A 27,401-nucleotide genomic window follows, 5' to 3' on the forward strand; every position below is an offset into this window, starting at 1 on the left:
GCAAGATGCTTTCAGTTAAGACAGCTCAAACATGCACTTATTTTGTCTGGGACTGACCTGCCTATGAAACCGCGCATAGAAATGCTAAGCGCTTAAAACGTCTTTATCTTTGTATACCGTACGTTTAGGACTAGAGTAACGTATAGATTATCTGAAAAGTTAAAATACTAAAGGCCACAAAACTCCAGTATCTGTTTTCATTGGTTCTTGGTTTAATTGATTTTTAAACGATAAAAAGATTTGTGCAAGAAATGAACAAAACGTGCGGCTTGTGTACAGAAAATGTTTTTTACTTGAACACAAATAACATTACTATTCTTGGCAGCGGTACATGACACCATTGACCTATTTCAACAAGTTTCTGAAATATACGAAATATAGATAATTTTCCATGCTTCCGAGTTGAGTGTCCGTGTGGTGACGTCAGAGATACTGTTTTGGGTCAGGGAATGGCTTTTGTATCCGACCGTCAGACGGGATTTTTACTCGACACCCTTCATGAAGTCCAAGAACTCTGTTGGTATTAAAACATGCATTTCAGTTACGAAATTGGTCATTTTTCTAGTAAATATTCACAAATGTACCATGTTTTGAGTGTTTTGCTGCATGCGTTTACCGTCGTAATCGATCTTGCCGTCGTTGTTCTTGTCTCCGTCCTTCATGAGCTCCTCAATGTCGTCCTCAGTGATGGCCTCACCTGTCGATTCCAGCATGTTCTTCAGCTCATCTAAATCAATGTAACCATCTCCATTCCTTAAAGAGACAACGATAAAACGTATTTAGTATAATAACTTATTTTAGATATGATGTAATACACTATAATATGCTTTGGGAAAAATGTAGACCATACTTATCAAACATGCGGAAGACCTCAGCCAGCTCCTCTTCTGATTTTCCTTTGCTCTCCTCTTTCATACAGCGCACCATCATCACCAAGAACTCATCAAAGTCCACTGTCCCGCTTCCTACAAAGCACAGAGACCGCTCAGCAATGAAATCCCAATTCTTACCATAAACTACACGTGAATATGAATGATATCTTCATCTAATATCCGACATACCATCCTCATCTACTTCATCTACCATTTCCTGCAGCTCTTCTTGAGTGGGGTTCTGGCCCAGCATCCTCATCACTTTCCCCAACTCCTTAGTGCTGATGCAGCCATCCTCAGCATCCTGCACGAAGATGTCGAACGCAGCGCGAAACTCTGCCAGGTACAAAAGTCACACGTCAACAACACTCTTATAAAGAGAGATTTGTTTAATCACAGTGCATGCAGTGATGTTTAAACTAACAGATTAGAAAGAGAAACTCACCATTTTTCTGTTCTTCTGTCAAGTTCTCCACCTATTAGGTGTAAGAGAGAGCTCAAAACTTTGCTCCAGTTGACTTTGAACTAAAAATACAATATGTGGTAAGACTATATAGCATGCTATTCGTCAGAGACTGACCAAGGTCTATTCTTTACAGGAATGACAGCTGTCACTCGCTTAAAGTTCTTCAGACACCAGACACCATCTGCCCCATTGTTAAATGCTTTAGTCTCAGTGCCTATGACCCTTCGCTATTTCACCAGCTATTGTGGGGTATGCTAAACCTAAACTTTTCAATTATTTTGTTGAGTTCATTTATTGAACAAATTCATTTCGATGGTGTGTTGTGTGCTATATACCCTTAAAAAGGCACCAAATTGCAGCTGTCCCATTTTCATTTATTGATTTAAACTTGAGTGCTAACTAGCCTGACAGTGCACTGATTGATTTCTCTGGCAGATTATTAGTTGTAATGTTGAAATATGTCATTTACAGAGGAAGGAAATGATCAAGGACAGGTTAGCTGTCAAATTAACAATTATTAATTTATCATTTAGCTGATGCTTTCATACAAAAACACATATGGGACTCTTTATTACAGGGTCACTCTCCTTTCAGGCAGCTTGAGATGTAATAAAATGCTGATAATTATTGCATTCGTAACTTACCGCTGCTTTATATACATCATCCATGGCTGTCCTGGATTAGGGTTTTTCTTTTTGAAATTGTCTGTAAACTCCTCACAGGTAATCCAGCACTGATGCCCTGTCACCCAGCACTCCTCTCTTCACGTCAGACACAGGACGAAGAGTCCCCGGGCCACCTGCCTTGGCCTTTATGGCTGGAATGGATGGCTTAGAAAAGACAAAGCCTTTTGTCACTCCCCTTCCCTATCTGAGAGAGCGAGGGATGGGTGAAAAAGGAAAGGGGTTAGGGATGGTATGGGCTATAAATAGAGGAGGAATGTCAGAGACAACAGGCAGGAGAACTCGAGTTATGACAATAAGTCCTTGGCACTGGTCTCCCAGGCAGCCTGCGCAACAACCCCATATCAAGTTCTAAACTTATCCAACGGTCACCTGCATTTGCCAATCATTGTTGAGAAGCATCACGACTCCATTCTTGTGGCAGGCACTGCTAAATGACTATAATCAAAGAAGCCAATAGCACTTCTTATTATTAAATCTTAACCATTGTTTGGGTTTGTTGAGGGTGTGGGTCCTTTAAAGAAATCTTTAGATCACCTTAAATCATGCTGGACAACATGATCATAAGATTTCACACAAACTAGTGGAGTTCATGAATTTCAGGTATTAAATCACTCAGAATTTTGTGTCTAATGCAATTTGCAGTGATAATTTTTTTTTTTTTTTTTTTTTTAAATGCAAAAAAGAAGCACTTTAACTAAGGTCTCAGACTTTTGGACCCAATATACAGTATATTCAAATAATCTCTGATAGTTGAATCCATAAATTATTTTTCTGTTGTAGATAAAAAAGTAATATGTTTTTGACTGAAGGAACCATTTTAAATGCAATTCTGATTGAAAGATCAGGGGAGACATCTAATTATTCAAGTCCTAAGGTTAGTGATATGTAAACAGCTGCTTCACTGTGGCATCCATGCACCACAAGTCCACCTTTATTTCTATAATTAAATCCAGAGAAGTGAACCCAGCAGTCAAGTCACGTCTTGTGCCTGAGCTACTTAAAAACATGTGAACTTTTTTGTGAATTATTACATTGGTCCTTCTGTTTCTTTTCTTTCTTTTTTCCTTCTTCATCGTTCTCTACAAATCAGTCAGTATTTTATGTCAAAATTAGACAGCATCAGTGTCATTTAGGCCACAAGACAACCAGGATGAAAGACTAATGGCACCGGAGCTGACATCACAATGATATGCTATGCTATTCTGGATTCCTCTGGCCTAAATAAAGAACCACCAACTAGCCATGAACCTTCCCTTAAAAGACTCTCAGAGTAGGAGATTACAAAGTACATGCCCATACAATTCATCCACAAATAGTATAATTTCATAAAAAGTATGAAAGTGTAATCTTGTTCATTTATCCAAACATTTGCTGTGTTAGGGGAAGCTCTTCTTGTTTTCACTTTGGAAGTCTAGCTAATGATATGATGTTGGTTCTCTCTTTCTCTGCCCACGTTCTCTGCAGCTTTCTCCACGGCCAGCATACACCGACCGCAGCCACCTCATCCTGAGAACATGTAACAGCTGAGACACTGACCGGTTCAGAAGGTGTGTGTGGAGCAATGAGGACAAAGGAGTTGGACACCGGACAGGTCAGCAGAACACACGCTCGTGACTCACTATGGACAGACATTTGTACGAAGAGCAGCAGTCTGGCAAAGTGGTTTTGCCAGATAGCGTAAAATTACAAGATACTGTCTCACTCTTACCCACTGTTTGTTTGGACAGAAATACAGGGTCATCCATTTTAAAATGGTACTTGAAGCAGAGATTCAGGGACCTTGGTTGTGTTGGGAGAAGTTTAGAAAAAGCCTAAATTTTGTGACAAATTTCTTCCAAGTAACTTTAGAACAAGCATACTCAGTTACTAAAATGAATTAAATGAAAACTAATAAATAGTCTATAATTTTAGTGTATATATATATATCCTCCTGAGACCCAAGCATAGACTTTTGTCTCCCTCTCCTTGGACTTTAAATGTGACTGACATTGATTGAATGATAAAATTTTGCAATTTTAAGGAAATATGATATTTTGTAATTATGGTTTAAATCTGACTAGTTTTCAAATTGTTATAAATCAACATCTCAGGAAATTGTTACGGGGTTTGAAATCTGAATATGACTTTCTTTTAAAAAAAAGGATGTCAATTTCATACGTCCACTATAGTGGACATCAAGGTCATATAATGCCACTTTTACAAGATGTCAAGTGTGTATGTGAAGTTTTAGCTCAAAATACCCCACGGATCATTTTTTATATCATGTTAAATTTGTCTCTTTTTGAGGGTGAGCAAAACCACTCAGTTTTTGTGTGTGTCCCTTTAAATGCAAATGAGCTGCTGCTGCTGCTACAAAGAGTTTTAATAGCTTGTGTTAGCACTATAGGTTAGCGCATAGTGTTAGCAACAGCGATTACCTCACACAGACTCACTGAAAATGTCAGAAACTGTTCAGCCTTTTATGTTCAAACCGAAGTCGGACAATGATGGAGAGACTCAAGAAGAAGTTGTAGAATGCAACAGGACGTTTCTGAACGGTTAGTTGATGAATTTATGTAGCTGATGTGGAGTTAACTATCTTAAAGTCATTGATTAGCATATTCTGTCATGATAATCTATAAATCGCTTGTGTAGGAACTGTTGTGAGATGCTTACAGAGCCAGAGAATATATGCTGCATGAAGATAGAACAGGTATAGTTTAGTTTAATTACAGTTATAATTTGTCATCTTGTTTTTATGATATGCTATTGCATTTGTGTTATGTACTGTAATGCAATAACATGGCCTCACCTCTTTGTTGCGTGTTCTCGGGGGCAGGGTTTATGTAAATTTTAGGGTTAGTGATGTCACCAACCCAGGAAGAAGCTCGTTGTAGTCCCTACCAGCCGTTTGTTGTAGTCCTTAAACAGACAACTCTTTGAAAGGAAATATCTCCCTTTGCATTGAACTTTGAGTGTCCTAACTTTGCAGACATTGTTTATGCTCAAGCAGCCACATTACACACTTACTAAAAAAGTGAAATTGCAATGAACTACCCCTTTAAAGCATAAGCATTATATATCAATATTCCTGTGAAATATTAGATACACTTATGAAAATGTTGCCAATTATTAATCCCATTATTACACATCATTTTTCATTACATGTTGCTGCAAGAACTCATTAATATGCAAATTAGATACAATGTATCATGCAACCCACTTAAACCCTGCACATAGCCTATTGCATAGAGTAAAATAGTATATCAAATCATTTTGTTATATCTTTCATAACATAGTTGAGAATCATCTTTATACAATGTTTGGTTAAAGGAAATCCTGAAACCTAAAAATTGTTTGATGAATGAAAAAAAATCCATTGTTTTTGCCTATACATGGATATTCATGCCTTGTTATTTATTTATTTAAACAAAATATCTTTTTAAATAAAATTTCTTTTTTCAAAAATGTTTTATCCATTTATTTCTTATGCTCCAAACAATGAAATGACAATAAAAAAATAATAAATATAAAAAATAATTATAAAAAATAATTTAAAAAAAAATCCTGGTTCTTAGGAGTGTGTGTGTGTGTGTGTGTGTGTGTGTAACAAAATTTTTATTTTTTGAGCATTTTATTTTTAAAAGAAATGGAATGTTTTTGTTTAATAGAATAAAGTTATAAAAAATAAGATTAAAAAAATGAAAAAAGGTATGAAAATTTCTCAAGTGCACTTAAAAATAAGCTTCCTATTTCAACATTCAGAGTTGTTGCCCGTTTTGTAGCCTGTGTTGTCTGAGCAAATTTAAACAGAGTTGCAAGGCAGTATCTCGCTCTGCAGTGATACTTTATGGAGTAAATGTAAATGCAAACAATCTCTCCCTATACAATGTGACCCTAAGAGCCTGTCTGTTTGTATGTGTGTGTGAGACATTCGACCAACCTTAACTCAGGCTTTTTTAAGCATCCTTCTGTCCTCCCCCACAGCCAGTTAGATTTCCCAAATCTCTGATTTCACACTAATGCTTGAAATAAAAAAGAGACTGTGTATTATTTCGACACTGATGCCACACTTAAAATGTCATTGCATTAGAAAACAAAATATTAAACCCAATGGCATTTATTTAAAATAAAGCCCAAGAAATGCAGTCTAAGTATCAAACGCCTTTACATTCAGACATTTTAAATGTGACTTAGCCACTGTATATATATATATCAGCCTGTAATCTCCATAAACAAGAGGAGTGTGTAGCTGTATGCTTTGAGAACACATTGCATTTGTCTGTATGCCTGTCTGCCTCCATGTGTTTGTTTTATGAGTTAGAGAACCATGTCTTTCTCTTTTGGCAAGGTCTTTTTCTTTTTCTTACATACGTGCTAATGGCAGAGTGCCAGGCAGGAACATGTTGAGGACGAGACATGGAGTCGGAGAGAGATCTCTGTACGGGTCAGTCAGGCTGTCGGGCTCACTGCCCTCTTGTTTGGATAAGTCTCTCATTTGTCCATCTCAAGTGCTACAAGGTGTGAACACTGTGTCATTGTGGCATGACGTGACTGACATTGACCATAATCTCCCTGCCTCTCTTTCTCTCTCTTTGTCCCAACTCTAGTGTTTGTTGGCACAACCGTTGACTTTATAAGGAGGGGTTGATATTTTTGTGAACTCCTGGCAATGAAGGTCCTTGTACACGTCTAACCACGTACTGTGATCTCCTCCCTGTTTTCTTCTCCTCCTCCTCCTTCTCACTACTGACTAAGAGAGAATTTAAGAGGGCAGCTGGAGGTGAGCCTGCAGGTACACAGTGAGCATCTGAACAGATCGGATCAGAACCATGCAGGCTTTTTTGGTGTTCTGCTTGTGCTTAGGAGTTTTAGTTGTGGACGGAGAAGCGCTGAACGATCTGGATTCGCTCATCACATTGTCACCTCTTACTGATGTTTCATCCTCACAGCATCCACCGGTGGATTCTTCTTCAGAATCAGTATCAGGTGAGTAGAGCAATAATTATAGTAATTATGATTTCAAGAGCAGTGGCACAGGATGAAATCTCAGGACTTGGTCAGACAAAAAGTAAAAAAAAGTTCATGGTGTCTGTTATACTTTTTCTTGTTCAAAGTAGTTAAACTCATTGAAAAGTCTTTTAATGACACTTCATTTAAAATTGATGAATTATATTGTATTAGATAACAAAATATGAAAGCAAGTGCTATTTGCAAACAAATTATGGATTTTCACTGAGCTAACTTTACATTTCTGGGCCGTTTTTACAATAATTTGTTCTCAAGGTGATTTTAGTTCTCCTCAAGTTCACACAGGTGTCCTAACAGAGTAACCGCAAGTGTAGTTAGTCACGTTAACTATGAATATGACCCACTAACATTTGACAACCTGAAAGAGTATAAACCATGTTTCTCTTCATTTTGAATATTGTATCTATTGTTTCAACATTTAAAGTCTCTTATGCTCACCAAGGCTGCATTTATTTGATCAAAAATACTGTAAAAACAGTAATATTGTGAAATTTACGATATAATTGTTTTCTATATTAATACATTTAAAATGTAATTTATTCCTGTGATGTCAAAGCTAAATTTTCAGCATCATTACTCCAGTCTTCATGATCCTTCAGAAATCATTCTAATATTCTGATTTGATGAAGAAACATTTCTTATTATTATCAATAGCATCTGTGCTTTTTGTGGAAACTATAATCATTTTAGGATTATTTGAAGACTAGAAAGTTCAAAAGAACATTTATTTGAAACTATTTTTTTCTGTAACAATGTAAATGTTTTTACTATCACTTTTGATCATTTTAGTGCATTCTTGCTGAATAAAAGTATTAGTTTCTTTAAAAACTTTTTAATTGTGTTGAATCATGGCTGAATTTGCAGGTGAAAAGAGAGCCAATCAAGCACAAAGAACGAAGCAATCGAGCGACACTGCCACAGATACAAAGGTGAGACTGTATTTCTGCAGTCAAAACATCACTATCCTGGTTTCTTACATCAAATAGTGTGATGAAATAAATAGAAAACAGTAAATATTGAATTCATGTCCCATAGTAATGCCTGTTTGCTGCACAAGCTGCTACTGTTGTTACAGTGGAACAAGTATGTGTATTCTGGCAGTCCAAGATCGCACGACCATACCATAAATGCTAATTATAAGCCTATTTTTGCTTCCCGTCTTAATGTTCAACCTCTCATTTTCCACCTCCTTTATTCCTGTCTGTGCTATTTGTCCACTATATTTAGTTTGTTTAGTTTGTTCAGTATGTTTCTGGTCATTCCTGTGTCACTAATGGGCTCGATTCCTGCCATGTTCCCTCTGTGTCCCACCAGTCAGCTATGGGGCGAACTGAGGCCGTGTGGGTGGAGCTCAATGCTGTGTTGGAGAGATGGGGTGGGGCAGCAGGGAAACTAAACGCAATCTTGAGGGAACTCAAAGAGGAAAAAAAACGCCTTATGGACCAAGGGGAAGAGCAGAAAGCAAAGAAAAAGGAAGAGGATGAAGATGAAGATGAGGAAGATGATGATGAGGAAGAAGAAGAAGAAGAAGAGGAGGAGGAAGAAGAAGAAGAGGAGGAAGAGGAAAATGAAGAAGAGGAAGCCGAAGAGGAGGAGAATGATGCCTCTAACAGCACCCTGACCCAAGATGGATTCATAGACTCATTACCAGAAGGCTGCCAATATGGAGAAACTAGAATTTCCTGCAAGCAGATTGGCTTGTCCCACCTGCCAGTCATCACGAACCTGGAAGTCACCATACTTGAACTGCCTGGTAAGGTCTGGACAAGCTGAAAGATCCAACATAAGTATATGGATCACTGAGACACTCTATAATTTATGTCGGCTGTGTCTTGTAATAAGCCCAGCCATTTTAACCAATGTGCTGTCTCAACAGGGAATAACTTAACAAGAATTCCTTCCCGTGGTTTTTCTGGACTGCCAGATCTTGAAGAGCTTGACCTAAGTATGAACATGCTGGACGACTCCTCTTTCGACCTAAGTCTCTTTATGGTACTGCCATTTCTTTATCCCTGTAATTATACCAGTTATATACATCTATAATGCTTAAAGTTTAAGTACTGTACATGTCTACATCAAATCTAAAAAAAAAAAAGTTTCATCTTATTCAGGATTTTTAAGAACATACAAATTAAAAACACAAAGTTTCAAATTATAACTGCTAAATATATGTCGGGCCTAGATAATTCCGGATTTCCCACTGGGAGACCTTGAGAAGTGACCAAACACAACACTCCCAAAGCAAACCCAGCTCCATGAAAATAGGAACTCTGACCAATGGAAAATGGACTGTCTATGCAATGTTAGTGAAATTAGCATGAAGAGTAAATGTTCCTTTGAGGAGGGAAACAAGTGCACAATTTACAGTGGCAATTTATGACATTCAGTATATGAAAAATAATACAGGCCCAGTAGTCTGGGGCAGCACGGTGTGAAATACCTGTCTTAACATTAAAATAATTTAACCAACATGAGGCTTTTCATTTGGTCGTAGGCACAGTGGAAACTATTCACTAGACCCAAATCAGACAGGATATAACCACTGAGTCCCAAGTTGAAAAGTGTGTCGTTTTTTTTTTTCTTCTGCTTTTTTAACAGAATCTGACAAAGCTGAAAAGTCTGAAACTTGACGGCAATGAACTTACAACAATTCCACGCTTGCCATCTTCTTTGGAGGATCTAAAGATAAACAGCAATAAAATAAACCAACTGGCTTCACACAGCTTCAAAGGTTTGTGCTTTTTCATGCCAGCTGCACAAACATGAGTTTATTCCTGGCTTTGGTATGGATTTATGTAAGTTTAGATGTAGAAACATTATTATGAGGAACGTCAGAGTTCTTCTTTAGTCATTTTTTTGTCAGTTTACAGATAAAGAACTGAATAGTACTTTTAGATAATATGTTTAAAATAATGTGCACTCACAGGAGATTGTTTTATTGTACATGGAGTGAGTCGTTAAGATCACATGACCTGGGGTCTCATTTATAAAGTGTGCGTACGCATAAAACGGGGCTGGAAACGTGCGTACGCCAGTTCCCACGCAAAGGTGTTGATCTATAAAAACAAACTTGACAGGAGAATGTGCGCACCTTTAAGCAAACTTTGAGCCGTGCGTACGCACATTCTGGAGACAAAAGTGATATGAATTGAGATAGTAGATGTGCTACTTTCGATCACTTTTCCAGTGACACGCTGCTTTAATGAAAGCGAGGAGCGCTGGGAGCACAATAATTCCTCTTTAAACTAAACTGCAGATGTTATGACAAAATATTTTTTCGAGAATGACGATCATTGATGCGCACTTAACTTCGATATTATGGAAGACACTGCTGGATTCGGTGGTCGAACGGTCCATTTTGAATAGGTCCAATAATATCTTACTGTACAACCACAGCTGTTGATGTCGTGTGAAGGATCTTCAAACAATTACCATTTGAAGAATATAATTTGAGGAAAACGGTAAGATTTGCATGTTTTCTTTTTAAAATACTTTGTCAGTGACGCGCCGAGTCAGACAATTGTATTTACACTGCAATAAATAAGTAGGCCGATCTGTTTCCACTAAAAATAGTCTATAAATGTCCTAAAATATATGTTCACCTTATCAGCAAAACTGCATAAATTTGATTTGAATTGTTTAAAACTATTAAAATACTATCTGGCCAGTGGAAATTAATGAATCAACCAACTCTATTCTAAAACCTTTATCTGAAGTATTTTATACAATTTTGTTTTTATGGATGTTTTGATATATTTATTCTAAAACATAAAGAGGATATTGGGTGATCTTTATCAATATAATGTGTGGCACAAATTGCATTTATAGTCCATATCTAATATTTTCCAATGTCTTGTACCTTTGACTGCGTTAACCGTGGTGTCACGTGGATGGGAATATGTATGGAAATAATATGCAGATGAGGTTATGCATAGTAAAAAATGGTGATTTCGGGGAGGAGACAGGGTGGAGATGCACGTACGCACAATCTTCCGCTGACTGGAATTTATAAAGGGATTTGTGCACAGGTTCTGGCGTACGCATGGTTTTATAAATCAGATTTTTTTTTTATGCGTACGTAGAATCTAGCTTTTGCGCGTACGTACAATTTTAGTAGGGATCCTACGCACAGTTTTATAAATGAGACCCCAGGCCAATATTACTTGCTTTATCGTAGTAACTTTCACTTTTGCTCAGAAGATATACCTAAATTAGACTGCTAATAGGTCATTAGTACAAATAATTTAGCTTCTGCTTTTGTGTGAGGTCACATCCACACCGCTAGGTGTCAGTATAAGTCCAGGACAGCTCAAAATAAATAAAAATTACTGATACATCTGAAATAACTAATAACATTTAATTTTTTCCAGGCTTGACTAATCTACAAGTCTTAGAACTGACAGGAAACATCCTCTATGAGGGCAGTATTGCACCCTGGGCTTTCAAACCTCTGAAGGCACTTAAATATTTACGACTGGATAAAAACAGATTCAGTTCCATTCCAGCGGGATTACCCCCATCTTTAGAGGTCAGTTCTGTATTCCAGCCAATGTTTCAGTCACTTGCTTCTCTGTATAAGTTTAGAGATTTTGTATTTTGATAGGTTTTGGTGTATTTGCAGGACTTAAGGTTGCAGGAAAATCAAATAGTGGAGGTGCAGGACAGGCTTCTGGATAAGTGTGTCCACCTGAAGGTGTTAGATCTCAGTCACAACCTCCTGAAAGAGAACAGCATCTACCCCGAGGCTTGGATTAAACTGCCGTGAGTCTCACATGCACATTTTTATACTTTATTAATACACATTATTATAGTTTTAGATTTATCACTCGAGGAATGGCAACCTGCTTCAACATTTTTAGTGCATTATAAATTGTATAAAATATATATTGATATATTTATATTATTATAGAAAATATTTTATAAAACATATATTTAATATAAATTGTCAAAATTTATCAAATTGATTTAATTGTTTCCATAAAAAAATCATCTATATATACAGAGTTCCAGTGCAAGTTTTGTCATAAATAGTGAAAAAATCTATATTTTTATATAAAATATTTAATATAATATATTGTTATAATTTTTAAATGTATATAAATATATGAATTATAATTGTAACTGCTAAATATATTTATATATTTACCCATTTTATAAAATGGATTTAAATATGAAATGTATAAATGGTTCCTTGGCATTTTCCTTGTTAGCCACTAGATGGTGCACAAACACCACACTGAGAGCAGTCTAACCCGCCCTGTTGCTAAATGTGTTTTGGTAGAATTCACTTCCTGTGTGTTCGTCATCATCAGAATCATTTGAAGGAGGGTGATCATTTATTCTGGCCCTGCTGTCAGCCTGCATCTGCCTCATAGTTTCCGGAGACCATGGTAGATGTGCTTCTCCAAGGTCTCGCATCACTCATCCTCAGGAGTGTATTATACGGGAGGCAGAAGTGACAGAGTGCTCACTCATCACTCATTCTGCCCTTTGCCCTGTCAGACACACTGAGAGATGGGGTGAAGTTAGAAAAACAAGCCAGAGAACATACTTACCATGTCCCAGTTTTTTGGAAATCCAAACTTAATTCCATGACAGGGCTCCAGACAAAAAAAAAAAAAAATCATTAAAGAGCCTATAGGGGGAAAAAAACAGGCGCCAGATAATTTTTTTAAGAACTTAAATATTTAAATCACTTACTTTTAGCCTTCCTGTTGTTTTTATATATATCTCCCCTTTACAGTTTCAGGATTTTCATTTTGTGATTTTTCTGGGAAATGAATGTCACTATTTATACTATTATAGTTTTTGTTAATATTTTGAATCCAATTAGATTTTTATAGAATCTAATTAAAAGTTTTAATATTTTGTTTTGTTTTGTTTTTATTTTTGGTTGTTTTTAAACATGGCTGTTTAGTTTTTATAAATTTTTATTTCAGTATTAACATTTATTTCAAGCAATGAAAAAACTATAATCTTTATATTGAATAATATGTGTCAAATAATGTTCTTAATGTTTCCTTCCTGAAGCTACAACAGTTTACTTTGAATCAAATGAAAATAAATATAAATATATGGAAATAAATATATTAAATTTGGTTTGTGTAACCAAATAAAAATCAGGGGAAATTGATATACATACGACTTTGATTAATGAACAGGCCAAAATACAGCAGGACTCTTATTTTGAAATGCCTGTGCTGTCCTTTTGCCAGTGCTCATTCAAGTTCAGATGAGGAAGATAAAAAAACTACGTCGTTACAACCGTTTACAACACATTACAATATGAATAATATAAACTTTGTCATAATTGATCAGCATTAGACTAATGTGCGCTAATCATTGATTGTGAGCTGCTCTGAAGCACTGTTGCAAGAGCCTGAAGGATGCGCAACAACGCCATCTTTTGACTTTAAGGCAAGGCGGCGACAAAGTCGACTTTTAGCAAATAACATGCAAATTTTACAGTCATAACGTGATTTTGTATTGTCGCCAATGGCAACCTAAGCAAAAATATCACTCGCAAATTAATATTTTTAGTCGCAAATGCGACCGTTTTAGGCGCAGTCTGGAGCCCTGCATGAGTAATAAAGACTTTATGTAGGATTGTACTTGGAAGATTTCTACTAAATTTTGTAATTAAGCGTAAGCTCACTCATGGATAACAGTTTGCACTTGTATTGTGGTGAAAGCAGATGTTTGGCTGGCCGCTGATCAGCCAAATGAAGCGGTTTACAGCACTGGTTATGGCTTGGCTGTGTGACGGTGAATGTGTGGGGTATGATTCATACAGGGGTGACTGTGATGCTCAAGCATTCCTGCTGAGAAATATTTTGTGGATTTCTATGAGTTGCCAAAGTACAGATATATACAATGAAGCTTTCAAGCTTCTAAAATGACACAAAAGCAACATAACATTATCATAAAAGTAGCCTTTGACTTATATTCCAAGTCTTCCGAAGTTATACAATAGCTTTTTTGTGAGAAACAGACCAAAGTGGCGGCATACAGTAAAATGAGGCCTTTCATTACAACTTTCTTTGCTTTGTAAGCTTTTTGTCTTTTCCATTCCCGCTTTTACACTGACTCTCATACCGTCAGCAAATCATACTAATACATTATTCAGCTCTAACATCTTTTACTCATTTTCTTTTCTTGCGAATTGCAAGTCTTTTTGAAACGGTGCCATTCAAAGTGGGAATAGAAGGAATTTCGCTTTCACTCTCATCAACATCTGCATTATCATTGGAACTGTTGCCATGGCTGATGCACTGTTTGCTTTCCAGCTGCTTTTTTAAGGTAACCTGTTATTAGCTGCAGTGAGCGTAAGTAAGCTTTGATCAGCCATCAGCTCAAATATACAGGCTCTTTATTTTAAAAATAACGTTACAGTGTAACCAAATTGTGCTGTTAGATGTGTGTGTGTGTGTGTGTGCGTGCATTCACGCGTGTGTGAGTCTGTGATCTACCCAAACACTGCAGCACCATACTATTATCTCTGCACAAATCTGTGAACCTCCTCGAGATAAGGCAGGTCTTTTACTGTCTATTTCAATTTCTTCAGCCTTTATGAGTGCCTGTCAGCCCAAATAATGTCTATAACGGCACCATGGACCCAGTGTAAATACCACTAAATCCCAGCTCCATCAACACCTCCTTACCACTCCATTTCTCAAACTTACGCTCATGTAGCAACCCAGCCACATACAGTATATACACATAAATAAAGATGTAGCCATGACGATATTTTTCTGAAGCCTCTTTGTGATCAGTCATTTCCAGCTGTGATCAGAGATGATTAGCTTAGAATTTGGTCCAAAGATGACAAATTGTGTACTTCTTTGGGGATCTGTGCCAGAATTGCCATTGAAATTATTGAGAACAAGCTATTACAGACCCCCTGCATATAAACAAAGGCCCCTCCTTTAAATAAACTCTTTTATACATTTCTGCATTTGCACTTCTGCTCTAGCTTCTGTTCTACTCTGGGTTGTGTGCCATTCATAATTGAATTGAGGATGCCCAATTTAATTCCTGAATTTTAATTAAATTGCAAACAGGATGCAGAATTGCAATTTGAATTGAAATGAAATGTAAGAAAGAATTTAAATGAACTGAAGTCCAAGAAATTCAGAACCGTAAAGAATAGTAAAGTTTATCATCATATTTTCATACATTATATACATAAAGTTAACTTGCAGACGAGGGTCCTAAAATGAACTGCGTTGATTTTGAATTGCAATTCAGTAAATTCCATTTCCTGCCATTACATTTCAAATTCCAATTCAGTGAAGTTGATGGCTCCTGTATGAGAAATTGTGATTTCCCTCATTTGTAAATCACCTTGGATAAAAGTCCCTGATAAACACTTAAAGGGAAAGTTCACCCCAAAAATGAAAATTGTCATCAGTTCCTCACCCTCATGTCATTCCAAACCCATAAGACTTTTATTCCTCTTTGAAAAAATTACCCCAAGTTTTTTTACTCACTTTCAAGCCATCCTAGGTGTAAATGACTTTCTTCTTTCTGGTTAACACAATCTGAGAAATATTAATAAATATCCTGACGCATCCGAGCTTTATAATGGCAGTGAACAGGGTTCACGAGTATGAGCTGAAGAAAGTGCTTCCATCCACATCCATCCATCATAAACATACTCCACACGGAGGGTTACTAAAGCCCTTCTGAAGCGAAGCAATGCATTTGTGTAAATAAAATATCCATTTTTAACAAGTTATGAAGTATAATAGCTTCCGCCTTCCGTATTATACTTACGAAGATAGTGTAAAACTCTTGCAGTTCAAAAAGCTTACGCTACGTCCTACACCTTCCCTATTCAACTTACGGATATGAACTTACTGGCGACGCTAGTTTACGCTTTCTTTGTAACTTGCGGAAGCTAGATATTTTACTTCATAACTTGTTAAATATGTTTTTTTTTTTTGTTGTTTTTTACACAAATGCATCATTTCGCTTCAGAAGGCCTTTATTAACCCATCCCCACTTCCCCCGGAGCTGTGTGGAATATGTTTATGATGGATGGAGACACTTTCTTCAGCTCATACATTTGGTAACGCTTACTGCCATTATAAAGCTCGGATGCGTCATTCAGAAAGAAGAAAGTCATATACACCTAGGATGGCTTGAGGGTGAGTAAAGCTTGGGGTAATTTTCATTTGAAAGTGAACTAATCTTTTAAGATAAGCCTGAGAGATTTCTGTTTCTCCGTTGAAAGTCAATGCAACTAAAACTTTGAAGATCCAAAAAACAAACAAAAACAAATCCATATGAATGAAGCAGTTTAGTCCAAATGCTTTATATGATGAACAGATTTAATTTAGGCTTTTATTCACATATAAATCATGATCAGCAAACATGGTAAACACAGAAGCTTAAACATGTGACGCACATGAGCCAGTGAGGTTTGTTCTAGCTTGTGATGCATACATGTTTAACACATGACAGATTGATGACAGATTATTCCTTTTTGGGTGAACTAACCCTTTAAACATTGTGTGTATAGCCTTTCCTAACTTCCTTGAGCTCTGTCCTTCTCTTTTAAAAAATGACAGTGACATGTGGCCAAGTATGGTGACCCATACTCGGAATTTGTGCTCTGCATTTCCCCCATCCAAGTGCACACACACAGCAGTGAATATTGAACACACACCCGGAGCAATGGGCAGCCGTTTTTGCTGCGGCGCCCAGGGAGTGATCGGGGATTAGGTTCCTTGCTCAAGGGCACCTTAGTTGTGGGTAATGGGAGTGAAAGAAAGTGCTGTTCATTCACCTCCGTTTCATGACAGTACTGAGACTCGAACCCGCCACCCTTCGGGTTACAAGTCCGACTGTAACCATTAGGCCGCAACTATCCTATAATTAAAGATTCAAGTGCCAGACCTATTAAATCTAATTACTGTTTTTAATTGCACTTAACAACCTTCATGGTTTAATTCTCTTAGCTGCTAATGGGAGTCACAAGTTTCTTTAAAAGTGACAATACTTCAATACGCAGCCAAATGTCATGGGAATCTGTGCAACTTGGGGATAAAGGACCACAGTGCTCTGTGTGTGTTTATATGCTGGTGTGTTTATATAGGTGCACAATGTTTTTGTGTGTGTGCATTGACACTACATGCCCCCTGTCATCTGGAGGGTTGTTTTGGTTCTCGGGGTGAAGAACAGGGTGTGCTGGGAGAGGGCTCCTCTGCAGGCCAATGACCTGAGACTGAGGATTTTGATGGATGGCGAGGACAGTGTTGATGCGCTAGCTGGACTGAGCTTACGGGAATGAGGCAGGGGGGTGAGACAGAGGACACGCACTGCTTGTTTTCTCACACAGGGAGACAAAAACGCAAGTTAGTGCAGTTTTAACTAGAAGTGCACATTCTTATTTTATAATGAGTTATATAAAGTGTCTCTGCCTGAGGAGACAACCAAGAGCCAGCAGTTTTGAGGAGAGATATACACAAGTAGGTGCTGTTCACTCTTAAAATGTGAAAAAAATATTCAAAACCTGTCTTCTGAATCTGAAAAAGAACATGAATTTGCAAAGCCTCAGCTGGAGATAGTTATCTCATCATAGTGCCCGAAAAGAAAGGGCTGAGTTTGGCTGAGCCTGGGTCTCCCGCATGCATGATATAACATGAGATCTAACGAAATGCGCTTCATCATGACAGTGGTCTTCCTGTCCCGCGTGCCAGGTTACGTAAGGGCGGTTGTGCAACGCTTGAATCGGTGTGCCTGTGGACATGTGGTGGCAGCCGTGCTCTTCTGCTTCTCATTATAGCAGTGCTCCCTGAGGATGCCCACCGTTGTTGGCTAGTCAGTGGGGGAGATCTGTGTGGAAACTACACAAATCTGACTAGGACATCAGAAGCCAATAATCCTGGAACTGCTTTATAATCCGAGGCTCTTATGTTCTTTAATTATGATTTATTTACACACACACACACATATATAAAACGAAGGTTTTTAAAAGCGTAAAAAAACATAATGGAGATATAATTAATTTAGAAGTTTTATTAAGTGTTAATGAGATTATGTGGTTTTTACAATCAGTTAACACTACTTTTGTTTTTTTATTTTTATCTATTTATTTTTTTACAAGATGAACTAAGTTTGTCACCAAAAAAGTCATTCGGTTTAACCAAAATGTCGGTTTTACTGAATGCCACTTTTAGTTATACTGAATGACGATATTTTCAAACAATGCTAACAGACTGATATCTAGCTAGCTAGCTGGCAAAAGGACAATCAAACATTTTATATTTAGTACAAGTTTTTAAAATATTACAACATTTTCCATGTTTTATAACAGTTGTACCGAATGACCTGATGTTTCGGGACATGCGCATGAGCAAGTGAAAACATGAATTTTTCAAATAGTTTAAAGAGAGTTAGTTACTTTGCTTCACGACCATGTGGTCCTTTGCAGGTGTCTGAATGATGTCACATGATATTGACTGCATGTCTTGATTCAAAATGGTCCCTTTATATTGGTTATGCTGAATGACATCAATGAAATTCATTTTTCCGGACATTCTTTCTCATAAAAGTAATGTCTTCAACACATAATTTTAATACCATTTTGCACTATGTTGATATATGATGTTATAAAATCATGGCAGAATATAAAATATATAAATTTATTACATTTTAAGATATTTTAATCACAAATGAAATGGATGTATTGGCCCCTTGCAGAATCTTTGAAAATGTGAATAATTTTATTAAAATAAGAGAGATCATACAAAATGCATGTTATTTTTTATTTAGTATTGTCTTGAGTAAGATATTTTACATAAACAATGTTTACATATAATCTACAAGACAAAAAAAAATTGCTGAATTTATAAAAATTACCCCATTTAAAAGTTTATGAACCCTTGATTCTCAATACTGTGTGTGGTTACCTGGATGATCTATCACTGTTTTTTTGTTTTGAGATGGCTGTTCATGAGTCTCTTGTTTGTTCTGAGCAGTTAAACTGAGCTCTGTTCTTCAGAAAAATCCTCCAGGTTTTGCAGAATCTTAAGTTTTTGAGCATTTTTTGCGTATTTGAACCCTTTCCAGCAGTGACTGAATGATTTTGAGATCCATCTTTTCACACCGAGGACAATTGAGGGACTCAAACTCAACTATTAAAAAAGGTTCAAACATTCACTGACGCTCCAGAAGGAAACACAATGCATTAAGAGCCTGGGGGTGAAAACTTTTTGAATTTGAATATTGAGGTAAATTGTACTTAATTTGTCTTCCAGGAAATGTGAAAATATCTTCTTTTGCTTCCGAAGGGCAGTACTAAATGAAAAATCTGATATTTAAACAAAATAAGAAAAATTTGGACTTCTTCATCCTATTCAAAAGTTTTGAATTAAGAGCCCCCCTCTTAATGCATCGTGTTTCCTTCTGGAGCATCAGTGAATGTTTGAACTTTTTATAATTTTTGGGACCTGGAGGATTTTTCTGAAGAACAGAGCTCAGTTTAACTGCTCAGAACAATCAAGAGACTCATGAACAACCATCACAAAAAAAAAAAAAAAAAAAAAAAAAAAAAAACAGAATCAAGGGTTCAAACTTAGTCTTGTGGACTATATGTAAACATCTGTTAAGTAAAATATCTTACTTAGGACAGTACTAAACAAAAAATAACATGCATTTTGTATGATCCCTCTTATCTTGTTATAATTATTTACATTTTCACAGATTCTGCAAGGGGTATGTAAACTTTTGAGCTCAACTGTATATATAGTATATATTACATACATACATACATATATATGTGTGTGTGTGTGTGTGTGTGTTGTGTGTCTGGCTGTAAATTATTGTGTTGGCTCTCTTGTGACAGTGGTCCATTGCGCACATGCATAATAAAACGTTTATGGATTTATTTAACAACCCAACTGTTGATGAAAATCTCCTAAAGAGAGGGAAAAAATTCCCTCTGCTTCTTAGCATTTATACTTATTTCCAAAGAGCAGGAACGTCATGCACCTTTTTTTGAGGGGCACTAGTCCTTTGTGCCCTAGGCAAGACCGACACAAAAAGAGAAACAATGAATCTGACACATTACTTAAAGCTGTTTTTGTTCAGTATTCAGTGGATTTTTAAAACACAGGTTAGCTGATACCAATTATTGCTTTATTTTACTTAAAACTACAGCTAAACATAATAGCTCAGGGTTCCCTCTGTCAGCTACATTCACTGTCAGAGATCCTTATTGATATTCAGTCTGCAACATCTACAGTCTCATCTCTCATCTCAAGGTCAGTATCGGAGCTTGTTGGGTGAATGAAAACCACATGGAGGTCAGTGTAGCTTTTGATGTAATAATAACCCTCGTTGCCATACGAGACCCTCCTCAGTGCACTGGTGTACTGGGCAGCCGTTAGTGTTATGGAGGCAGAGGAAATGTGCTCCTGACTCCAGCTGAGACTAACATTGTAAACTTACACCAGCTGCCTCCTCCAGACCCCTCTTGAAAAACACAAAAGCCTCTCATACACTAACATTTCTTTCAAGACATTCTCTCTCGAACTCGAAACCCTTCACCCAAAAAAACCCCACAACGCATACACTCATTCTTGCTGCTCTGCTGCCTTTGTGCCTTCACAGAGCACACACACACTCAAATGCACTTAACCGAATATGACTCTCAGGCTTTTTTGGCTCTAGCTGTCTTGTGCTGGGTTAATGACCTGCCATGGGGCCCGTTCTCCGTGCAAACACAGCAGAATACTTCACGAGCTCCTTCAGCACTTGAGAGAAACCCTCTACATATGCTGCAACCAATGTACACTAACATCAAAAAAATTCTAACACGGTTTACACAAATACAAGTTGTAAAGATCAGCTTGGACAAGCATGAATTCCCATGGTCCGTGCTGGTTAGAACAAGTCTGCCTGTTAGATCAGCAAAGCATTTTCTTTCTGATGAAGCTGGTTGACTACTAGTGGTGGGGATTTTAGTTTCATCCTAAAGACTCATCTCTTCACGAAAAATATTTGTTCAGATTCATCCACTGATTGTGTTGATTGGTTCAGTGACTATTTCTTCAGATTACATGTTAAATATTACATATGTAACAATATTTACATATTTATGGTTTTAGTTTTTGTGGTATTGAAACTTGTGAAATTTCACCAGTATCTACAATATTGGTACCATAACAACTTTATTATATATATATCATTATCATTAAATAAAATTACTCATAGTGTGTAGAGATGCACCGATTGCAATTTTCTTGGCCGATTCCGATTTCCGATTTTTTTTGTAAGTGAGATCGGCCGATACCGATTTTTGCCGATTCTGATTTTCTTTCTAAGAACTATAATTGACATATACAAACAAAAATCTACTTTTCTTCAATGCAAAGTTTTATTTTCATTAAAAAAAAAAAGTCAAGTAAAAGTCAGTAATAAAATATAAACAGCTCAAATAAATGCAATAGAATAAAGAGAGCTATGAAACTAAGTTTTTTTGGGGTTAACTGGGTTTCTATTCAGGTAAGAAATACTACAGAAATTAAAGTAATCAAATGTAAAATGACACATTCAGTATTATTTTACATTGGTTACCTTAATTTCTGTAGTCTTTATTGTAAATATTAATACAGATCAATTCTTACCATTAAAGTTATAAAACGTATTCAGTCAAGAGCTGAAACTGATTTTCTTTGTCTTTTGTTCTTTGATTAACATGACAGACAGCAGCAGGAATATTGGACTGCTGTTTATGAACGGTGTTCAACAGACCCAATACTGTTACACACAACATGTGTTCACTTAGCTATTTAACGATTCAAAACTGACAGTGTTTATCTGTGTACTCGCCGCTGGTTTTGACATACTTGTGTATGTATTTGACAGTTTGAGCGCAGGAAGGCGCTTATTGTGGTACTTGTGAGTCTGTTTGACTTCTATCTCTGTTTGAGACTGAGCGTGGCTTCACTAATATAGATTAGTGGAGCGCGCGCTTTCGGTGTGAGCGCGAAACCTGCGGAAATGATTAAAATTTATGCGCAGTAAGCACTATTTAACCGGAGCGAATGAGGCGAGTGAGAGAGAAGGCTCCCGCGCGGGTGTGTGTCACTGACTTCACCGTGACAGAAGAGAGCGGGAACGCGCATTTGACGTTATTGCCTGTGCCGCTGGTAAAAAAAAAGATCGGCTCGGAATCGGTAAGAAGTGAGACTGATCGGCCCATCACCGATCCGGGCCGATCATGAGGAAAATCGGCCGATTCCGATCCCTGGCCGATCAATCGGTGCATCTCTAATATTGTGATTAGGATTGTCAAAGTTATCGACTTCGTTACCAAGTCTGTACTGAAACTTTAAAAATGTGACGATACCAGCATTTCCCCCTAGCATTTTGAATGCTGTTGAGCAAATTCTTAAACACCTCTGATTGGCCATTGTGTTCACGCGCTCAACAGATACACTCCTGAACAAAATCTTAAGACCGGGGGAAACATTACAAGTATTCGCATTTTGCGCTATTGGATCATAACCAGGTTGCAAGTACTGTGTCAAAATGCCAAAAGAAGAAACAGGAACAAGAGACGAAAAAATAGAGAGCATGCAATTTATTGAAAATTGCATTTAAACTCCAACAGGATGTTCATCAGCTGATCAAAAGTTTAAGACCATAGCCTTAAAAACTAAAAATCTGTGCAAAAATAGTGCTTTCATGTCATTCTCCTTCAGACTTCACACTGTCTTGATATCCTGATGGCAAAGGCAAAAAGGCCTTCTGTCTTTGAATGCGGCAGGATTGTTGAGCTGCACAAGCAAGGGCTCTCGCAATGCGCCATCACTGCCGAGGTTGGACGCAGTAAGACAGTCATTTTACATTTCTTAAAATATCCTGAGAGTTATGGGGGAAAAAAGTCAAGTGGTACACCCAAACAGATTTCACCTGCACTGAGTTGAAGGATCTGACAGGCTATCCGTGAGGACACAGGCAGATCCTTGCCCCAAATTAAGGCCATTACTGATGCTGACTGCAGCCCAATAACCATAAGACAGCTTCTGTGAGATAAGGGCTTAAAGAACAAAAAGTCTTCAAAGGCCACATCTCTTCTCATGCCACAGACCTGCCCATTTGGAATTTGCAAGGGAGCACCAAACATGGGACATTGAAAGGTAGAAGAAAGTTTTATTCTCTGATGAGAAAAAAATTAACCTGGATGTTCCTGGTGGCTTCCAACACTACTGGCATGACAAGGAGATCCCACTGGAGATGTTTTCTATGCGGCACAGTGGAGGAGGCTCCATCATGATCTGGGGTGCTTTTTCATTCAATGGAAAATGGAGCTTCAGGTTGTGCAGGGGCGTCAAATGGTGGCTGGCTATGTGGACATGTTGCAGCGGGCATCCCTCTTGACTGATGGCCCTCGTCTGTGTGGTAATGACTGGGTCTTTCAGCAGGACAACGCTGCAGTTCACAATGCTCGCCTGATGAAGGACTTCTCCCAGAGCTCTTTTGGACCATCCTGTGTGTTCCCCTGATCTAAATCCCATTGAGAATTTTTGGGGATGAATGGCAAGGGAAGTTTACAAAACGAACATCAGTTCCAGACCATGGATGCCCTTCATGAAGCCATCTTCACCACATGGAGCAACGTTCCCAGCAGCCTCCTGGAAACAGTTGCATCAAGCATGCTGAAACAAGTGTTTGAAGTGATCAACAAGAAGAGTGGGGCTACTCAATACTGAGTCCTTTTTTGACACTTTTAGTTCTGTTGTGGGGGTTTTTTGGGCTATGGTCTTAAACTTTTGATCAGCTAATGAACAGCCTGTTTGAGTTTAAATGCGTTTTCAATAAATTGCATACTCTCTATTTTTTGTCTCTTGTTCCTGTTTCTTCTTTTGGCATTTTGACGCAGTACTTACAACCTGGTTAAGATCCAAAAGCGCGAATTGCAAATACTTGTAACGTTTCCCCCGGTCTTAAGTTTTTTGTTCAGGAGTGTATGTCTGTGATTGGCTACAATGATCAACGCTTCAAAAAATGTTGTAAATTGACATCTTTGACGCTCTTCACCAAGTGCTTACACAGATACACACAGCGGGGAAATGCTGGTATTGTCACATTTTTTGGTACCGAAGTCGGTACTTTTGACAACACTAATTGTGACATGAAATATTGGTCATATTGCCTACCGCTAATATACTTCATGATGTAAAACCACACCTCTGTCTTTCTGTTTCCTCAGGAAGCTGGAAGCTCTTGACCTGTCCCATAACCAGATGGCAGTGGTGCCCACAGATCTGCCCAGGGCCTTGCGCCAACTCTCCCTGCAGCACAATCACATTCACTCCATTCCTCCATACTCATTGAGTCACCTCCGCCCAGGCTTACAGTCCCTACGCCTCTCCCACAACCTGTTGGAAGAGCACGGGGTGCTGGGGAAGTCATTTCGTGGCGTTTATCAAACACTGGTGGAGTTACACTTGGACAACAATAGGTTTGAGAGGGTGCCCAACAATATGCGGCACTTCAAGAACCTCCAGCTATTGCGTCTAGACCACAACCGTATAAGGTATGTACAGTACACTTAAGCTGTGATCCTTACCTAGTGAGTTGCCTCACTGCCTACAGCCTACATATACTGCTACCTTCTAAGGCAGCATTTTATTGATTGGTAGTGTATACTTTGCAGTATTGAATAATGTATAATGCCATCTTAAGAAAATTTTCACTGAGCTCATCGCAATGCATTCTGGGATGCTTAATTCCCAAAAATACATACAATGCAAAGAACTTGTCCAAAATTAGGTATCTAAGAAGGCAGCATAATGATTAGAAAAATATTTGTTTATGGAGCACAGCTTGAATGCCTTAAAATGCTAATTGTCTCACTAATTTTTGGAACAAAACCATAGCGTTAAGCTGATATATACCCATGGATACAACCTTCATTTGTGAAACCTTCTTAACTTTATGCCAATGATCACATCTAAACATCTACTTTGGCCTTTTATTTCTTGAAATCCTCATTCCCTTTAGATTTTTTCCCCACATGCTCAGACTCAGCTCAACTAATTTATTTTTTGATCTTCCTTTTCTTTAAACATTCTCTCTATTTTGATATCCACAGATTTGACTATTTCTTTTGTCTTAGTTTGCATTTCAAAGGCTTGTTTGTACACGCAGACGATAGAGCAACCAAAATGATAGCTGATGCAAGCTCAAGAGTGAGCTACGTGAACTGCAAAATATTTGTGTGCTTGCTTTGGGGTTCAGCCAGTAATTATGAAGATGCGTATTACTCTCTAAACCGCTCTTCAGACTTGAATGAATAAGGTCTAGAAACACTCTTCAGGATCGATCAATAACTACACTGTAATCATTTTCTTAATCAGCATTCTTTGTCTTGTTTTGTAGTGGAAATATGTAAACATTTTTAAAACAAGGATACTACTACAACTACTCTAAATTGTTTTCGGAAATTGTTTCTTGTCTTATTGCTTTTCAGATTTTTACGTTTAAATAATTATATTTTTATTGCAAAACATTACAGAAATACTGATGAAAATATGTACATTGCTGCAATGAAACGTTTGATAGTGAAACATATGTATGGCTTTGTGTTTTCAGCTCTGTTCCAGTGAAATCAATCTGTAAGGTTAAAAGGACGGAGGAATCTCCCCTGTCAGCTGTCCATTTAGAGTACAACTACATCAATGTGCAGAAAATCCATCGTGCTGCTTTCTCCTGCATTCGGGACCGCAGCAAGATCATACTGGAGCCCCAGAGCCAAACACAGGGCTAGTGAACTTCTACAGAAACATCATCCTCTCACTTCACAGCCTTCCTTTCCCTGCCTCCTGCTGTCAGTCATTCCCAGATTAAATACTGTAAACACCAGGTTCATTAGATCTATTAATAGTGTGCATGCTTGCTCTTGAAATGCACATTTGGGTCATGTTCAGCAACTTGTAGCATAAAATGCATTATTTTGTTTCTTTTTGTATGTAATAAAAACATTCTTCTTGTAAGTTAATGTCACAAGCGGGATCAGAAACTCCCTGGCTCAGACAATTATTAATGGCTTTCTATCACAATATTCATTTATACTTTGGTGCATTTGCAAAGATTTTATTATTTTATATTTATAACTTTATTGTATTTTTCTGTCTTCATATTCTGATGAGACATTAAAACAAATTCATGTATAATACTTTAACATTAATTCATTAAAATGGTATTAAAATTCATTAAAATGATGTGAACACACTAAGAAAAAGCAGTACACTAAGGCAAGACAGGTCAAGAATGCAACAGATTTAGTATACTCCTACCTATATGCAAATTAGAATCAGTTGGGTTAGTGCATGTTGCTAGGTTAGAAAAAAGCTTACCCACCTCTGAATGCAAGTATTGTACATCTCATGATGGGTAGAGGCAAAGAGCTCTCCCAAGACTTTCACAACAAGATTTTTGCCATAAATAACAACGGTACTGGTTACAAAAGTATTTTCCAACTCCTAAATGTAAGCACCATTGGGGCCATTTTCCACAACTGAAAGGAACATCATTCCACCATCAACTGGCCATGCAAAGGAGCTCCTCGCAAGATTTCTGATCAGTGAGTCAGAAGGTTAGTCAGAAGAGTAGCCAAAGGACCACTCAGAAAGAGGTCCAGAAAGACTTGGAGGCAGCAGGTACAGTTTTCACAGAGAAAACGATAGGAAATGCACTCTACTGCCACAGAATGCACGCTCACCACGGAAAAAAGGCATGTTGAAGCTCGTTTGAAGTTTTTCCAACAACTATTAAATATAATTTCAGTTAATGTTGTTCAATATTTTTTTTCCTGAATCATTTCCCTTTATTACACATAGCTTTTTTATGGATTGTAAATTTATGATTTCTTTCTCTGTGTAGATTTCTTAAGTTAATAATGATGTCTCTTCAAAATCTTATGTGAATTGCTGCATTGGAACCGTGTTTAATAAAAAAACATGTTGACGTATTCAATACTTATTTTACGCGCTGTGTATGTATATGTATATATATACAGGTGCTGGTCATATAATTAGAATATCGTGAAAAAGTTCATTTTTTTATTGTAAATTATTTTTAAAAATGAAACTTTCATATATTCTGGATTCCCTACATGTAAAGTAAAACATTTCAAAAGTTTTTTTTTTTTTTTTAAATTTTGATGATTAGAGCGCACAGCTCATGAAAGTCCAAAATCCAGTATCTCAAAATATTAGAATATTTCCTAAGATCAATCAAAAAATGGATTTTCAAAACAGAAAAGTTCAAGTTGTTTAAAGTATGTTCATTTGTACACTCAATACTTGGTCGGCAGCACATATTACAGCAAATGACTTGCTCCTAGCACAA

General features: G+C 37.4%; 2 protein-coding genes across 11 annotated transcripts; one reads left to right on the forward strand and one right to left on the reverse strand.

The window, feature by feature from the left end:
* Positions 1-190: 190 nt before the first annotated feature.
* tnnc1b (troponin C type 1b (slow)) lies at positions 191-2,146 on the reverse strand. Its single transcript, XM_048178514.1, has 6 exons — positions 1,983-2,146; positions 1,318-1,348; positions 1,062-1,208; positions 851-965; positions 617-753; positions 191-514 (listed from the first exon to the last, which is right to left on the reverse strand). The coding sequence occupies exons 1-6, from the start codon at positions 2,004-2,006 to the stop codon at positions 483-485; spliced, it is 486 nt and encodes a 161-aa protein (XP_048034471.1). The 5' UTR covers positions 2,007-2,146; the 3' UTR covers positions 191-482.
* Positions 1,368-27,028, forward strand: si:dkey-32e6.6 (extracellular matrix protein 2). 10 transcript variants are annotated; one of them, XM_048178509.1, is made up of 13 exons: positions 2,309-2,624; positions 2,805-2,898; positions 3,115-3,615; positions 6,355-6,450; positions 6,614-6,992; positions 7,899-7,963; positions 8,349-8,787; positions 8,911-9,026; positions 9,633-9,765; positions 11,405-11,562; positions 11,656-11,795; positions 24,259-24,585; positions 25,644-27,028. In XM_048178509.1, exons 5-13 carry the CDS (start codon positions 6,836-6,838, stop codon positions 25,816-25,818), a joined length of 1,710 nt encoding a protein of 569 aa, XP_048034466.1. In that variant the 5' UTR covers positions 2,309-2,624; positions 2,805-2,898; positions 3,115-3,615; positions 6,355-6,450; positions 6,614-6,835; the 3' UTR covers positions 25,819-27,028. The 10 variants fall into 10 exon arrangements, with proteins under 10 accessions (XP_048034469.1, XP_048034466.1, XP_048034470.1 ...); XM_048178512.1 differs by lacking the exons at positions 2,309-2,624; positions 2,805-2,898 and adding an exon at positions 1,368-1,587 and having other exon boundaries at positions 3,489-3,615; XM_048178513.1 differs by having other exon boundaries at positions 2,309-3,615; positions 6,614-6,786; positions 6,870-6,992.
* The last annotated feature ends 373 nt before the right edge of the window (positions 27,029-27,401 follow it).

This window comes from Megalobrama amblycephala, linkage group LG24 (assembly GCF_018812025.1).
Source record: "Megalobrama amblycephala isolate DHTTF-2021 linkage group LG24, ASM1881202v1, whole genome shotgun sequence".
NCBI lineage: Eukaryota > Metazoa > Chordata > Actinopteri > Cypriniformes > Xenocyprididae > Megalobrama > Megalobrama amblycephala.

Excerpts from the sequence above, each read along its gene's own strand:
- tnnc1b (XM_048178514.1), bottom strand. The coding sequence starts at position 2,006 with ATGGATGATGTATATAAAGCAGCG. Across the intron at positions 1,349-1,982 it reads ATGATGTATATAAAGCAGCG|GTGGAGAACTTGACAGAAGA; the intron begins GTAAGTTACGAA and ends TACACCTAATAG. Across the intron at positions 966-1,061 it reads AGATGAAGTAGATGAGGATG|GAAGCGGGACAGTGGACTTT; the intron begins GTATGTCGGATA and ends TGTGCTTTGTAG.
- si:dkey-32e6.6 (XM_048178512.1), top strand. The coding sequence starts at position 6,836 with ATGCAGGCTTTTTTGGTGTTCTGCTTGTGCTTAGGAGTTTTAGTTGTG. Across the intron at positions 6,993-7,898 it reads TTCTTCAGAATCAGTATCAG|GTGAAAAGAGAGCCAATCAA; the intron begins GTGAGTAGAGCA and ends CTGAATTTGCAG. Across the intron at positions 7,964-8,348 it reads ACACTGCCACAGATACAAAG|TCAGCTATGGGGCGAACTGA; the intron begins GTGAGACTGTAT and ends GTGTCCCACCAG.